Source organism: Neovison vison, chromosome 7 (assembly GCF_020171115.1).
Source record: "Neovison vison isolate M4711 chromosome 7, ASM_NN_V1, whole genome shotgun sequence".
In the NCBI taxonomy this organism is placed as follows: Eukaryota; Metazoa; Chordata; class Mammalia; order Carnivora; family Mustelidae; genus Neogale; species Neogale vison.
The window spans coordinates 202,319,816-202,337,270 of NC_058097.1; the positions used below are offsets into that span (position 1 = coordinate 202,319,816).

The window sequence follows — 17,455 nt, forward strand, 5'->3', positions numbered from 1 at the left end:
GAGGCCTGCATTGGGCTCTCTGCTCAGCAGGGAGCCTGCTTCCTCCTCTCTACTGGTCGTCTCTGTCAAATAAATAAACAAAACCTTAAAAAAAAAATCGACCTATCGTCAGTTACAGATGCTGTTACAAGGAGGGAGTAGTCACTATGCTGAATGTAATGGCTGCCACAGAAATAAAAAGATACAAACAAGAGCACTGGTTGGAAACATGGAGGGCCTCTCTTCCCACCAGCCCTGCCTTCGCCCCCAGGAACAGAAATACGAAGAAGCGCACGGAGCACCCACGCGAGCGCCTTCTTTACTTCGTTATCTTAAGGGGACTCCATGCCCATCGCAGGGCTCTAACTCACGGCTCTAAGATCAAGAGCCGAGAGCTCTACCGACTGAACCAGCCAGGCGCCCTTCACCTGGCTCTTTTAAAGGTTCTGAACAAAAGAGCAAGTTGGCTGTGGCCTTTCAAATGCGACACTCTGGCACCCGTTCGTGAGAGATTAAGGAAGAACAATCCAGTGTCAGCTAGACTCAACTTCCAGGACATCTCACGATCTGCTCTAGGACAATCTGGGATCACCCTCGTGAGCGGAGTCCCAAGCAACTCCCAGACGGTCCGTGCTTACCCCCAAAACAGGGGGCGTTGCACAATTCGGATCGCTGCGTCACTGCGATGCCCGCCTGGTCCCGGAGCGGCACGGGCTCTTTACTACGCGGCCCACGGCTCGGGGGCTCCCCCCGAAGGTCTGCCCCCACTTGACTCTCTCGGGGTCGACACGGGGCAGCAGCTGCCACCCTCTCTGCTCCTGGCGAGGCCGTGTGCCTCAGGCGAGCTGGGGCAGGGCCAGAGCGCGAAGCCCGGCCCCAGAGAACGCGCGGCAGCCGCGCCGCGGCCCCTTCCGTTACCTGCTCCGGTCTCCTCTCCATGTTCCCGGGGACCCTGACCTTCCTTCTCCCTGCTCCTACGAAAACATTCTGTATTCATTACTTTCATGGTCTCGCTCAGCGTTTTCCGAGAAAATATTTTACACATCACACTGTACTGATTTAAAGCGCAGCTGGGGGCACGGAGGGGGCTCAGTTGGTGAAACGTGCCCCTGACCTTACGGTCACGAATTCGAGCGCCACAGTGGGCGCAAACATTACTTCAAAATAAAATCTTTAAAAAAAAAGCAGGGCTCCTGGCTGGCTCAGTCGTTAAACGTCTGCCTTTGGCTCAGGTCATGATCCCAAGGTCCTGAAATCAAGCCCCACATGGGGCTCCCTGCCCAGCGGGGAGCCTGCTTCTCCCTCTCCTGATCCCCCTGCTGTGTTCCCTCTCTCGCTGTGCCTCTCTCTGTCAAATAAATAAATAAAATATTTTTTTAAGTAAAAAAATAAAATATAAAAAAATAAAAGTATAGCTTACATGATTCTCTAATGAGCACATATGACTTGTGAGAACTTAAGCAGACCAACGATTTTTAAGATTTAATGGTCTTCTCTAGAGCATCTCCAGTTACCTCAAGGAACATTCTAAAACAATTTGATCCTCTGAAATTGGCAAAATGCAATGACTTGGGTCACCAACGGGAGACTAGAAGTTCTATGAGGCTTTAGAAAGACATGAACCAGAACACAGGCTCCTTCCAGGACCTTCTCAAAATTTATGTCTGATCCAGGGTAATCTGCTGCCCCAAGACCCCCAAGGCTTCGGGAGCATTAGTCAGAAGCACCCCGCAGGGGGACCTGCAAACAACGCGTTTCCAGGAAGTGGACGGGCTTCCCTGGCCTGTGTGCCTCCCGCCAGACCAGCACCGCTGACCCTCGTCAGGCTACCGGCTACCGGGAGGAAACCGACGGATGAGCACAAAGAAGAGAGTCTGTTTCTAACTCTGACCAAAATACCAACACAGCGTGGTGCTTCCTTAAAGCTCAAAGTAGTAGGAAGGAAGAAGGAGCGAAATACCTCAAATGAATTTTGAGGCCTGTAAATTTCTAAAGTTACCAAATCATTTTCTACTGAGGAAACAGAAGAAAGGGATTGGATTTGCCCTGGACTGAAAAGGGGGAAATAAAAAATTTAAAAAAAGGAAACCCCCAAACCAAAAAGTGGTATGTTCGTTACATCGTTCCACAACATTCTAAAATGTTCATCGTTGTACTCTTGGAGCACAGCACAGACTGTAGCTGGTGCTCCTTAACAAAAGCATTGTGATTGTCTTTCATCAAAAGCATTTTTTGAAACCAAGAACTAAAAGAAAGAAAAAGAAAGCTGTAGAGAATGCTGCAGCTTCAGAGGGCTCATACTATACCGTGAATCGTGTCTGTCACCTGGAAACCAGAGTGCTCCAGGCACGATCGCATGGACAGCCTGCGGCAGAGAACACATGCAAGACAGCTAAAGTGGTACGTTACCCCCACATGCCCTTCACGCCACCCAACACAAGGACATTCCTTCCCCGGACGGGTGGGCTGCAGTCACACCGTCGCTCCAGGGGCCAGAAATCTGTATCAGCTTCATGCTATAAATCCCAAACATTTAAGACCAGCAAGACAAAGACACTTTGCATATGTCAAAATTAGACAGAGTAGTCTGCGATTCGTTTAGTTATCAGAAGAAGGCATCAAAGCAGGTATGAAAGGGCCGCAGACAGCGACTGGGCAACTCTGTCTCGAGTATTAACTGAAGAAATACTAGGTTAGACCAAACGGGAACAGCAACACTGGAACGATGTGTTACTTCTGGGAGGGAAGCTGACTACCTTAGGAATGGATAAAGTTACGCCACAGTCAAAGTCCAAGGGGATTTTTTTTTTTAAACGCAGAGTAAACAAAACAACGGAAACTCATGATGATCCTAGTAACGATGAGGACGTGTGCTCTCCCCAGTCTCCTGGGACAAAGCAGGGCTCTTTGCCAGGGAGCCCGTGTGAGCCCGCGTCCGGCGCTCTCTGCAATGTCCGTGAGCAGTGCGTGCCTCCGTCTCCGATCCTCCAGTAAGAACGATCTCCGGGCTCTTCCCATAGTCTCTGTTTCCCATATTTGGGGCGGGGGGAGTTAATTTCTATTTCAACTGGGATTAAGAGAAAACAGGGAAGATGGCATTCTGCTTTCTGGATTTAAAACAGACCATGTCCCAGACTGCACTCTTTTGAGTCACGAATACTTTATCTGCGTTGTGCCTTGATGCCTTTAGTTTTATTATGGTTAGTACTCAACAAGCACTAATATTAGCCTTCTACTGCTCAAAGAACACACAAAAACGTTTTCCCAGACATCACTCGAGAGATCTTTGAGTGGATTATAGACATTCATGCCCGTGAGACCGTTCAAACGGTGAGGCCAAATCTCTCCATTCATGCACAGAAGGAACCGGCTCAACACAGAGTCACTGTTCGGACAGAGGAAGGGACAAAGCAGTCCTCTGAGACTTCCGCCAACTGGCACAGGTTACATTGAATGAACAATACGTACTGACATTTGTGTCTTCCACAATTCATGATAAATAAGCAAACGGGTTATTTGTAATCAGCCAAACTTGCTGCTTTGAAAAGGCTGCTACTGGACGCTGCGGAGCTCATGTGCCTTCCCAGCATCAGAAAGGAAAAAAACCAAGTTACATTTATAGCTTGCATTATCGTTTCAAGCTCTCTTCTAGCAATCACATCTCTTTCCACAGGGCAAAGGCTGAACCAGGACTTTTCAACTTCTATTCAACTATCCTACTTTCCTCGGGGTGATCCTACAGGGGAATTCTGTGTCCAACATTTGTGCAACTTTGAAACCAACCCTCCTCGTTAAAATGAGAGCTAGGCCGTGTGAAGCGGACCCTGAACTGTGTTGGCAGGCACTGCTTTTGGATCAGATGGATGTTTTGATGTTTATAGTGTATGTGTTACAGAAACGGGCTGGGAGAGAACAAAGTCTGGGGACAGAAACTGTCGGCTTTCTGCCCCTTAGCCTGCGGTGACTAGCACTGAGGAGCAGGACCCCATTGCCACGGTCTCGGCCATCTCACAACACCACGGTGAAGAAAAAGGAAAAAGCGAAGCAGCATCTAATCAGCTTCAATAAAGTCACTTGTAAAGGACTATAAATGTAAATCAAAGAAACAGTTAACCTTCATATTTGATCAGAGCAAAAAACTCCAAAGTGTCGAAGGAGAAAGGGAAGGAAGGGACGTAACTGCTCTAGCGTGTCATTAGGCAAAACAGCAAGACCATCTGAGAAAACACACGGCTCTATCCCCACCTGCAGCTGTCAGTTAACACTTGTTAGGGAAGGAGCTTATTCTAACGCCCCCTAAAGCTACACTACGCTGCATTCCTACAGCTGCTCTCGGGGACCCCAGTCTATCCGGGTAGCGCACACACCTGCATCGGGACCAGTGTGCTTTCCCCACAGGGAGAGCGCACAGGCAGGGAAAGAACGGCATTTGAGTTGCGTTCCGTTTCTGTCTTTAATCCCTTCATTTCTGAAAGTAACGGATTTATTATTCCAGTGGGCTCGAGATTTGCTCAGCCACCTCTCTTAATGAATGCAAATCCTAACAAATCACTATCAGTTCTGGGGACATTTTTTTATTGTGTTGGGAACAGAGTCCTCATGGCGGACTCTGTCTGTCCCTCCACCAGAGACTAGATTCGTTCCAAAGAGCTGGTCGGCAATATGAGTGAACTCACACCCCAGCAACAAAAATTATAGGTCCTTTAAATTGGAGGTGGAAATATCTGAAAAGGCACTGACTTCTGCGGTGAGATCCCTGGCCAGGCAACGCTGGGAGAGCTTGGCTCTGCCAGCACCTGTTGGCAGCGGTCACCTGGCTCGTGCCTCAGGGGCTCAGGGGTTCAGGGGCTCAGGGTCCGCCTCTCCCGCCACCGCTTCTCAGAGTCCCCCAGAGCCTGGTTCCTCTCCTCCTGCTGTCCAGGTATTCAAATGACCCTCAGTTTATAATGGCCATTCAGGTCTAAAATTCCACCTGGCAACCAGTGTCCCCGCTGAACCCTGAAGGACAAAAACCTCAGCCAAAAACCTCTTCAAAACATTTCCAACTGAGGCTGTAGGCTAATGTTTTTACTCAGCTGGAACTGCACAGAAAAAGTGTCCTTGAACTAAGGACTCAACCCATCAAGTATTTATACTGAAAACAGATTCCCAACTCTAAAGCGAAGGAGCAGTTTTTTTCCAGCAAAACTGAGCCTGCCGTGCGGGAACTGAACCACAAGCCTGGAGACACCCGCGGACTGTCCAGTAAGCGAGGGGCTCGTCTCCCAGGATAGCTTCCACCCTGCATGGAGGAGGCACCTTTGGGAATGGCAACTGAGATTTGCCTAATAAAAACATAATTAAGAAGCTAAATGTAGAGTGCCCCCTACAAATTAGAACTATATGTAAAACATACTCCAATCTATTCGTTTGGCAAGAATCAATTGCACTTGAAATGCCTTTATTCTGTTTATTTTTGAGTTAACTAAAAATAGAGACATAGAAATGCTAAAACTTATTCTATTTCCAGACATTTCTACTGTAAGTACTTTTAAGGCAGTAATGGTGGACAGCTAAAATTTTTCAAAAAGGACAGCCTACTAACTACTGATAGCGAATCTTTACTAGGGGAAGAGTTAACGGCTCAGGGCCAGGCCGTGCTGTCGATGGCTTCACTAAGTGACCCATCCAGTGATACAGCACGTTCTAGAGCTATGCTGTCCAATGCGGCAGCCACCCGTACACGCGAGCATTGCAGTTTAAGTTAATTAAAAGTAATTAAAATTCAAAATTCCCATCTTTGGTCACGCTCGCCATATTTCAAACATATCTGCTAGCCCCTGTGGTTGGCGACCAGCATCCCAAACAGCACAGGTCCAGAGCAGAGCCTGCCGCCGAGCTTAGCCAGTACCTGGAGGGGACCATAGTGCATGTTTAAAACACCCCTAGTTCGAGTTATAAATACAAACGAAAGCCTCAAAAATCAGATTTAAACAATCGTCTGTATCATGTGCAATTCCAGCAGCTCGTTATTGAAGTATTTTAAAAGTGTTGCTCACAAGAAAGCACACAAGTGAAAAGAAAAGGGACTAATGGTTAGAGGATGGCGAAGACAAAAGGACTCAAGACTGATTCCACTGAAAGTACCAAAAGGGCATTAACTGGGTTCTTCAAAAACTGTGCTTTGGAAGTGCAACTTGATTGAATGAAAACCCAACTGTCGCTTGTGTACCATCCACCGATGGGTCAGGGGTGAGGGTCAGCTGTGTGTTCCTCATCACAAAACGGCCTCAGGTTTCCTGGGTGAAGGGTGTGTGGCTTCCACCGCTCAGATCCTGAGCACTGCACAGCCTGACAAGGCCGAGGAAAACTACTCAATGAACAGGTTCGGTCACATTATGACACAGAGTCCAGCTGTAAGTTTGATATTTTTGAACATTAAAGTCGAACTGTCATAGACATGGGCATTATCTGCCTTCAGACTGAGCTGAGACTTGCAACATTAAGTAGGAAAACTATTCTCCGTCTCGTGAAGATCAAAACGGGCCCCTCTGAAGGAGATCTAAATGGATATTAAAATTCTACCATAGAGATATATCAAACATCTGTATGTGTGGTCAGTAAAATGGTAAATTTATGGTATAAATAAAAAAAAAATCCAGACATTTGGGATCTCCTACAATTGGTTAAGACAATTCAATAAATAGGGCACTTTAATTGAAAGTTAGATTCAATTAAGTTATATAAACTTTTAGAAAGATTATGAGTCTAACAATTTCAATGTTTTAAAGAAATCTCAAAGGAAGGGAGGGGGCGCCTGGGTGGCTCAGTGGGTTAAGCCTCTGCCTCTGGCTCAGGTCATGATCTCAGGGTCCTGGAATCGAGCCCCGAATTGGGCTCTCTGCTCAGCAGGGAGCCTGCTTCCCTCTCTCTCTCTGCCTGCCTCTCTGCCTACTTGTGATCTCTGTCAAATAAATAAAATCTTAAAAGAAAAAAGAAAAGAAGGGAGGTAGTAAATTCAGCTCCACTGTGATCATACTTTGTCCACAGGTCTCCCCTGTGCCCTGTAAAAACCTTTATGATCATGTTATTAAAAACAATACCTTTTCTACATTAGAATTTTACAAGCTAGGTCTGAGCTAAAAATTTCAAAGTGTGGAAAATTCACTACTAGAGATTTTGCCAACATCATACTTTTCTCTGGATATAAAGCTGGAAAATACTTGTACTGGCTTACTAATAAATTATAAGCAAGAACAGGAATTCGGAACATAACAGGATATCAGCAAAAACCCAGCTGTGCAGCCCAATTAAAACAAAAGCAATATGTAAAAATAGCTTCACTGACACCACTAAAGTATTTAACATCTCTTCCCAGGTAATTCAGGAGAGAGGATGAAAGCTGTTCCCAGGGCCCTCCCGTCCCCACACAGCCTACAAACTCACCATCTTTAAAATCGCCCCGTAGAGCCGCAGGAGCACTTTCCGAGGCTCGTCACCAATGGTGGCCACGGAGTCAGGAAAGGAGCACTGGAACAGCATGTTACTGAGGCCACCTCTGTGGAAGGAAGAGGACAGTAAGCATCAGGAGTTTGAAGGGCAGTGCACCCGCCCTTCTTGGACGATGACGGAGGAGACATCAGGGCCCCATGACCACTGCTCCCATCAAAGACCCGATCGGCTCTGGGATACCTGCAGGACACACGATGAGCTCCAAGTATTTGGCTCAATCTCAGAGTCACATGACAAACAGCAAATTCCCTGTCTGTTCTTAGCTTGACGCCGGAAGGGAGCTCCGTGTGGACCGCAGGCGTGCACCTGCGCAGGCTGAGCGCCTCTGGAGAACGAGCGGGTCGAAGAGGGCCTCGCGCCACACCAGGGGTGGGCCATCCCAGATGCATTCCTGCAGGCTCCCGCTCCGCTGATCCCAAACCTCCACTCTACCCCCATAACGACCAGGCTAAAATCTTGGGCCAGTACTTAGTCCACCTCCCCGAGGCCCGTCCACCTGAAGCGTATATAGTTCCACGTTCTTAAAAACATCGCAACCGATTTCGACTAACAGCCTTTTCAAAGAACTTGCAACATTAACCGGCTCTTGGGGCGCTCAGAGGAAATGATCGGAGATCTCAGCGCCCCAAACCTTCCACTCTGACAACGAGAGACAGGAAACAAGTTACAGCGGTCATTTAAACAGCAGAGGAACCGCTCTGGGGACAACGCACCTGCGTGGGTCGAGAGGAGGGGCAGTTAATGGAGGGATGGGAGTTGAACGAAGGAATACGAGAAGGCGCACCGTCGGGAGCCCCAGACACAAAGCACCTCGCCTGCACTCTGGCCCCGCCGCAAGAAACAACCCTCTGATGAAGACAAACGGGACACACAACCGTCAGAGTTCCAAGTCCTGGGCAGCGTCCGGGCCGCACGCTCCTGCGAACCGAGTCCACCCCTGCCGGCAGAGGTGCGGCGTCGCAGCGCCGGAGACGCTCGACTCCGGAGAGAAAGTGACCAGGAGAGCAAACCGCAGCTCTCCGGAAGGACACCCCGTCACAGGAGCCACCAGCTCCCCCATAACCAGTCCTGTCCCGTCCAGCTGTGCTCCCCGAGGGGAGACTAAACCACGCACCTAACCTACAGCATCAGCTGCAGAACCGCGCAGGGAGTACGAGGACGCCCAGCCCAGCACTGCCGAGAGCTCCGAAGTGCAGACCTAGAGACTGTGAGGGGAGAAAGGAGAGCAGAGAGACACTCTTCCCTGGCTCTTAATGCCGGTATATTCACGGGAGCCGACGGCTCTGAAAAGTCCGCTTCCGCGGCAGACGCTCTCCTCCCCTCCCGGTCTCATTCCGGCAGCAACGCGCCTGGCGTGAGGACTGTCCAGCAGCTGCCTTGGCGGGCGGGCGTGCCCGTGTGACCCGGTGCTGACAAATAAATGACTTCTGGAAGTCAACGGCAGACGTCCTCATGGCCTTTGTCCCTTTCCCCCTGCCCTCCATCCTGCTGTCTGAAACCGGGAGAGGACAGCGGGTCAGCCGCGAAGCTCTGGTCTCCGAGCCCCACATCCACACTGCTGTTGCCTGCGGGGATGCTGGGCCGGGGGGCCCCGCCCGCTACAAATCTCCTTTGCCAGCTGCTCCCAGTTGGGGGGTCTGCCAGTGCAGGGGCCTGGTGGGAAGCCGGAGGGCAGGAGGAAGGAGACCGGTTGGCTTGCTGTTCTGGACCGAGCGCGCTGGAGTAGCAACAGGGGAACCCCCTTCTCCAGGATACCAGATCAGAGTCTGGGCCCCAGCTCCTGGGGTGCTCCTCAAGCCCTCAGATGCCAGCAACAGCCACGCGGTGCCCTCTTCACAGGACGGGGGGCCCAGCTCCAGGGTCCAATAACCCCCACCTTCCCTTGGTCCCCCAGCCCAGGGAAGGGGCTGCTTCCTGCGGTTCTGTGCATCACGGGGTCCCATTTCTGCTTCCTTGGTCCTCTAACGCCTGTTCACCCAATTCCCTCTATTAAATTCTCTATGTTGAAATGTCTAGTGCTGTTTCCACTTTCGTGCCAGCGTCTACATGGGCACTGATGGCCAGAGCTTTTAGCTTCTTAGATTGTGGCAATGAGCCACAGCCGAGGAATGGCTGAGCATTAGCTGTAAGCAGCCCACATCTTCATCAAGCCCAGGGCGCTGCCACACCCGCCCAGCCTGTTTACTTCCAGACACCTTCACACGAGAGGGAAATAATAAATTCCTGTGTTGTTGAAGCCACGGTTACTCTAGGGCTTTCGCTATAAGCAGCTCAATCTAATACTAACCGATACAGCTTATCACAATCCCCTCACTGGTGCTCTCCAGATCTGCAAACCCCTCCTTACCCTTCTCTGCTACCTAAAAACTCCCTACAGTTGACGACCGGGTTCAAAGTCCAATGTTTGCACGAGGCTCTCGCCCTCTTCCTTGCTAACTCCTTGAAGACAAGGGTAGGGTCTCAATACAATTCTCAAGGCCCAGTAACGCCCAGTGGCGGGTGCTCAGTAAAGCTTTTCTGAAGACCACGATAACCAGCAGCACTGTTGTCTCTTTCCTCCACACTCCCACCTGTTATGTCTGCCTTACTAGGTCTGGTGGACTCAGCTTGGCTCCCTGATTAGACTGTAAGCTCCCTAAGACACAGTCCTGGGGGAAGGCACCATGCTATAAGAAAGACCACTGGCTTCAGGGCCAGGGATTCAAATCCCAGTGCTGCCACTTACTAGCTGTGTGATCTTGGGCATATCACTAAACCTCTCTGGGCCTCAAATTCACCCCTCTGTAAAAGAGCTGCACTTTCTTTAGTCATTTTCTTTTTCTTGAGTGGGTGGAAAGGGCAGAGGGAGAGGGAATCTTTCTTCTTTTTTTTTTTTCCTTGAGAGAAGGAGGGAGAGAGAGAACCTGTGTGAAGCCCGATGCAGGGCTCCATCCCACGACCCTAAGATTGTGACCTGAGCCAAAATCAAGGATCAGACTGATTCGACAGAGCCATCGAAGGGCCCCTCTTTAGTCATTTTAAGAGCTCCCTGAGAGGTGCCTGGGTAGCTTGGTCGTTAAGCATCTGCCTTCAGCTCAGGTCATGATCCCAACGTCCTGGGATCGAGCCCCACATCAGGCTCCCTGCCTCTCCCTTTCCCGCTCGCCCTGCCTGTGTTCCCTCTCTCACTGTGTCTCTGTCAAATAAATAAATAAAATCTTTTAAATAACTAGGTAAATAAATACGAGCTCCCTAGGCTGCAGTGTTCAACAGGTTAGCTCAGGGCCCCCCTCCACAGTCCAGCAGGCTGGATGCCTCCCACGTACAGACGAGGACACGAGACAGGGCAGGACGGCGCCGTGCCGGGCTAAGCACATAGTAGGTGCTGCGGGAGCCAGAGAGTAACAAGATGAATGTGTACAAATGTGCACACAACAGAGCTCTTGGTCTCCTGGGACTGCTGTAAGCCGGGACCACAGATCTGACAGCTTAAAACAACACGAAATTGGGTGCCGGGCTGGCTCAGCTGATGGAACGTGCAGCTCTTGATTTCAGGGTCATGAGTTATGAGTTCGAGCCCCATGTTGCGTGTAGAGATTACTTAAATAAATAAACTTAAAACAAACCACGTGAATTTATCTAACGGTTCTGGAGTTCAGACTCCAGGAAACAGGTCTTCCGTGGCTAAAATTAAGACGTCAGCAGGGCTGCACACCCAAAGGAGAGAGCACATTCCAGTAAACTAAAAACACAGTCCCAACTCAGGAATGTCAAAGGACAGTGCTCTCACCAGGGGGGAAAGAGGACTTGGTGTTTCACGAGGACAGAGTTTCAGGCCAGGAAGACGGAAGCGTTCCTGAGGCGGTGGTGAGGGCTGTACAACAGAGTGAACGCCCTTAATCCACTGGACGATACACTTAAAAATGGTTAAAAATAGTAAATTTCAGGCTATGTACATTTTACAACAATGATTTTTGAAAAGGAATGAAGTACTGAAATGTGCTACAATACTATGCTCAGTGAGGGAAACCCAGTTACATATTCTGCGATCCCATTCATGTGAAATGTCCAGAACAAGGAAATAACACAGACAGAAAGCAGATCAGTGAGTGCCCAAGACTGGGCCGAACAGGGCTGGGGGCCAGGGTTCCCTTCTGAGATAAGAAAAATGTTCTAAAATTGATTATGAGAGAACAGCTGCCCATACCTGTGAATATACAGACACACACACTTTATTTAAATGGATGAATTATATGGTATATGAACCATATCTCAATAGAGCACTTTTTAAAAAAGAAAAACGGGGGCGCCTGGGTGGCTCAGTGGGTTGGTTAAGCCTCTGCCTTCGGCTTGGGTCATGATCTCAGGGTCCTAGGATCGAACCCCGCATTGGGAGTGAACCCTGCATTGGGCTCTCTACTCAGCAGGGAGCCTGCTTCCCCCGAACCCCGTTCCCACCTGCCTCTCTGCCTACATGTGATCTCTGCCTGCCAAATAAATAAATAAATAAACTTTTTTAAGAAAATAAATAAAAAGAAAAATGACTTTTTTCCATATGTAACGATTTTTCTTAGCCAATGAAAAACTCGAATGTGCTTCCACAGAAGCTGTGTTTCCCAGATATGAACAAAAGTCATATTTAAGAACTTCGTCAACAGCTTACAAAGCAATCATGAGCACTTGGGAATCTTCGCAAGAGTAACGACCTCTTTTCCCAAAATGCAAATCAGTTATCTACCCCTGCGAGGGAGGAACAGAGAGACCAGGGAATCCAAGGCTCTGGTTTTCCCCCAAGTGAGCCTGAAGCCCAGGGACAGCGTGGCGGAAAGAGATGAGAGCAGCCTTAACCTTTCTTCTCAACTCAGGGCAACGCCTCTGTGCGTGGCTTATCAGAAGCACCCTGCCACAGGGGCTCCTGGCTACCAGGCGACAGGACAGGCATCCCATCAGTTAAAAGCCCTCGTTTTCCTTCCTGTCACACACTCTTGAGGGCTCAGTCAGCAGCGAGAGCAAACAGATGAGCTACTGTTCTAAGTTGTGTAACTCCATTCAAAGTTTAATCCCGTGCTCCTAGAGAAGGCAGGCGGGCCAGCTCCGCCAGAAACCAGCTCACAACCTGGAAACCCTTCATCTCTTGAATTATCGGCAGCCCCTGTTGCTCAACAGGCCCAAGCGGAAGGAAGTAAACTGCCGGTTATTTCCTAGTGACAAGCAAGATAAATGAAACAAGGTCTTTATCCCAAATGACCCAAGCTGTGAGAAACCACCTAGAAAAACACCAGTTACCAATAAACCAAACGACTCGACTGGGAATAAGATACGTTGGGGAAGACAGGCCCCAGATGGGGAAGCAAAACTGCAAGGGTCCCACTGACCACAATTTGTCACGATCTTCTCCCAAGTAAAACCCCAGGAACGCTCAAGGATTTCAAACAAGCGCCGCAACAGCTCTGTAAGAAACACACATGTCCTAGTTGAACGCAGGAGACACGAGATGCTCCAGGAAGCAGAAGAGCAAATAAAATGAAGCAAACACGTGTATTTCCCACTTAGCACATGTCAGCTGCGGGCGCAGGACCCAGCGCCCGGCCAGGGGAGCCACGAGCACACGAACACCACGAAGAGCTTGCTGCGCCCCAGTCGTTAATCAGATATCAAAATAATCCTTCCAGTTTCTCTGGGTATCCAAAGAAAAACCACCCCAAGCTGAAGAACTAGGGCTGACAGGTCTTCTACGCTGAAGCAAGTCGTTTCAGGGAGAAGGAAGCCACACGGTAGCCCAGGAGCGCGCTGCTGCTTCGGTCACTTTCGTGCTCGTATCCACCACGAGCGACAAAGAACTCAGGGGACCTGGGTGTGCTGTTAGGGACTCAGCTAAGTTTTATCAGTTCTACTGGAGCTACGGAAGTAGGCTGCTTGTGATGTGTAGTCAATGGTCTTGCCTTTTAGATCTCGGAATTCATGTTCCAAAAAATCATGTTATTCTGGATCTTAAAGACCCCGAAAATAAAAAATGTAACAAGTTACCCAAATTCTGTCATTTGAACATAACCACTTTTGTTCATTCTGGGTGGTTTTGTTTCTTTTCTTTTTTAAGCGGACTCCACGCCCAAGCTGGGGCTTGAACTCTTGACCCGGACATCAAGAGCTGCATGTTCTACAGACAGAGCCGGCCAGGGTCCTCTAGCATTCTGGGTTTTTTGGTTGTCATTTTCCTAAGGGCCACTTTTCCTACTTCTTTCTTGTTATTAAAATTGGGATCTTATGGGCGCCTGGGTGGCTCAGTGGGTTGAGCCTCTGCCTTTGGCTCAGGTCATGATCTCAGGGTCCTGGGATGGAGCCCCGCATCAGGATTGGGCTCTCTGCTTGGCAGGGAGCCTGCTTCCTCCTCTCTCTCTACCTGCCTCTCTGCTTTCTTGTGATCTCTCTCTGTCAAATAAATAAATAAAATCTTAAAAAAAAAAAAATTGGGATCTTACTAAATGTATTACTCCATAACTTCCTCTTCCATTTATAGTACAAACATTTTCCATCGATTCAGCATTAAAAACTCAATTTTTTTAAAAAAGATTTATTTATTTATTTATTTATTTGACAGAGGTCACAAGTAGGCAGAGAGGTAGGCAGAGGGAGAGGGAGAAGCAGGCTCCCCACTGAGCAGAGAGCCCAATGCGGGGCTCGATCCCAGGACCCTGAGATCATGACCCAAGCAGAAGGCAGAGGTTTTAACCCACTGAGCCACCCAGGTGCCCCTAAAAACTCCATTTTTAATCACACACACAATTTCATCTTAAAAACTAAGTATGGTTTAGCCAATGGCCCACTGTGGCTTTTTCATAACTTTTTACTTCCATCCAGAACTACAGTATGTACACCTGTACATTAACCTTTATGCACAGTCTGCTGAGACCCTTCAGTTACAGTTGGTTTTTCTGGGTCAAAGGACACTAACATTTTAAAATTCTTGCTACCCATTGCCAAAGTGTCCTACAACCAAGCCACACCATTCACTCTTTGCCTATCAGCACATCAGAACTCCCCTCTCATATTTTTTTCTTATTTTTTGAAGACTTATGTATTTAAGAGAGAGATAGAAAATGCAAGTAGGGAGACAGAGAAAGAGGGAATCGCAAGCAGACTCCCCACTGAGTGAGGAGCCCAACATGGGGCTTGATCTGCCGACCATGAGATCATGATCTGGGCTAAAACCAAGAGTCGGATATTTAACCAATGGAGCAGTCCAGGTACTCCATATTTCATATTCTTGTCTCCCTTATTTAACAATAAAAACCTAATAGATCAAAATATAACTTTTAAAAATACCAAACTGCATGGCACCCCAGTGGGTCAGTTGAGCATCTGACTCTCGGTTTCAGCTGGGGTCGCGTGGTCTTGGGGATACGGGATTGAGCCCACTGGGCTCCCCACTCAGTAGGAAGTCTGCTTTCCCTCTCTCTCCCTCTCCCCATTTGTGCACATACATTCTCTCTCTCTAAAATAAATCTTTAGGGGCGCCTGGGTGGCTCAGTGGATTGAGCCGCTGCCTTCGGCTCAGGTCATGATCTCAGTGTCCTGGGATCGAGCCCCGCATCGGGCTCTTTGCTTGGCGGGAGCCTGCTTCTCTCTCTCTCTCTCTGCCTGACTCTCAGCCTGCTTGTGATCTCTCTCTCTGTCAAATAAATAAATTAAAAAAAAATAATAAAAAAAGTATAAAAAAAAAATAAAATAAATCTTTAAAAATTAATAAATAAAAAAATCAAATTGCTAGTTGAGATAACTAAAACATTTTTTAAGTCTAAAGGCCATGAAGTATTTTAAGTTAAAAAACTGACGCTCTGGGGGTACCTGGGTGGCTCAGTCGGTTAAGCATCTGCCTTCAGCTCAGGTCATGATCTCGGAGTCCTGGGATCAAGCCCCACATCGGGGCTCTCTGCTCAGCAGGGAGCCTGCTTCCTCCTCTCTCTCTCTGCCTGCCTCTCTCCTACTTGTGATCTGTCAAATAAGTAAATAACATCTTTTAAAAAAAAAAAACTGACGCTCTGGAAATATTTATAGGTACATTAATACAGAAAAAACTTTTTTTTTAATTTTTTTTTAAAAAAAACTTTATAAAAAAAATTTATTAAAATAAATTACAAAACATGTTAAGCGTTAGCTTTATTCAAATGATTTCTTGGGGGCTGCACCTTGGGTGGCTCAGCTGGCTTCGGCTCAGGTCATGATCCCAGGGTCCTGGAATCCAGCCCCACATCAATCTCCCTGCTCAGCACAGAGTCTGCTTCTCTCTCTGCCCCCCCACCCCGATCATGCACACTTCTTTGTCTCAAATAAATAAAATCTTTAAAAAAAAAAAAAAGATGGCACACCTGGGTGGCTCAGTGGGTTAAGCCTCTGCCTTCGGCTCAGGTCATGATCTCAGGGTCCTGGGATAGAGCCCTGCATCAGGCTCTCTGCTCAAGGGGCATCCTGCTTCTCCCCCTCTCTCTCTCTGCCTGGCTCTCTGCCTACTTGTGATCGGTCTGTCAAATAAATAAATAAAATCTTTTTAAAAAAAAAAAGTCTTCTTGGTGACATGCATCAGTGGCTCCATGCTGCGTAACTCCCAAACTGGTAAGTGTCAATCTAGCACCCTCTTCATAAAGCCAAACAATTAACTGCACTAACACTGAGAAGAGAAGGTCAAATTGGAAAATATAAATTAGCAGATAATCTACAATTTCAGTTGGCCCAGAAATGGGTCAAAGATGCTGTGTCATAGTAGGCAACCATACTGATCGACATGATTAAAGAGGACCTTGGGAAATTCCACAAAAACATTTCAAAACAAAAACCATCCCATATAACACTAAAATCGGGTATTTGATGCTACTTCCTCTTCAAACTTCCTTATGGCAAGAATATCAATTATGCCTTCTTACCATGCAAAGTCTTCCTCAAATAGAAGCCTAACTGACAACAGGTTCCATAAGGTCTAATACGAACCAGAATGTTCCAAAACATACCGGATCATTAATTCTCTTATATGTCAGCTATTCCATTACAAACACACCTATCACAAAAAATACTCTAATGTTTCAGCACATAACCCAAATACATAGATCACAGAAGGTTCCAAAATTCTTATCTAAAGATCAGAATCTGGGGCACCTGGGTGGCTTAGCTGGTTAAGCATCTGCCTTTGGCTCAGGTCATGACCCCAACGTCCTTGGATTGCGCCCCATGGCAGCTCAATGAGGGAGCCTGCTCAGGGACCCTGCTCCCTTTCCCCTCTGCCCCTCCCACCCCGGCTTGTGCTCTCTCTCACTCTGTACACTTTCTCCCAAATAAATTAATAAATCTTAAAGGTTTTTTTAAAAAAGATTTCATTTATTTATTTGACAGAGATCACAAGTAGACAGAGAGGCAGGCAGAGACAGAGAGAAGAGGGGAAGCAGGTTTTAACCCACCCACCCAGGCGCCCCATCTTTAAAGAAGCTTTTAAGGGGCGCCTGGGTGGCTCAGTGGGTTAAGCCTCTGCCTTCAGCTCAGGTCATGATCTCAGGGTCCTGGGATCGAGTCCCACATCGGGCTCTCTGCTCGGCAGGGAGCCTGCTTCCTCCTCTCTCCCACTGCCTGCCTCTCCACCTACTTATAATCTCTGTCTGTCAAATAAATAAATAAAATCTTTAAAAAAAATCAGCTGGCAATGTACCAAGATGATTGGCAGCAAAGGAAATCACGGTGCTGATAAAGACCACAGTGGGTCAAAGCAGTGACAACCTTGTCCAGTATCTCCTCAATCATAATGGGGGAAATTTGCCAGGGTCCACAGAGATTCTCTGTGACAGAGGCTTCGAAAGATCAATGACAGCTTCAAAGGGATAAACATCAAGTGACCACGTGACCCACCAGTTCCACTCCTAGACATACACCCGAGAGAACTGGACGATTTCCTCACAAACCCTGTACACAAACGTCCATAATAGCCACAACACGGAAAAGCTCAAATGTCCACCAACTGGGGTGT

At 48.0% G+C, this 17,455-nt stretch overlaps 1 protein-coding gene across 2 annotated transcripts in view; it reads right to left on the bottom strand.

Annotated features, from left to right (window-relative positions):
- The window catches only part of CHKA (choline kinase alpha), a 60,328-nt gene that overhangs the window by 27,073 nt on the left and 15,800 nt on the right, over nucleotides 1-17,455 (bottom strand). For both annotated transcript variants that reach the window (XM_044259851.1, XM_044259852.1), the window contains exon 2: nucleotides 7,405-7,516. In XM_044259851.1, the coding sequence (XP_044115786.1) occupies nucleotides 7,405-7,516 (112 nt within the window). The remainder of the gene's footprint in view (nucleotides 1-7,404; nucleotides 7,517-17,455) is intronic.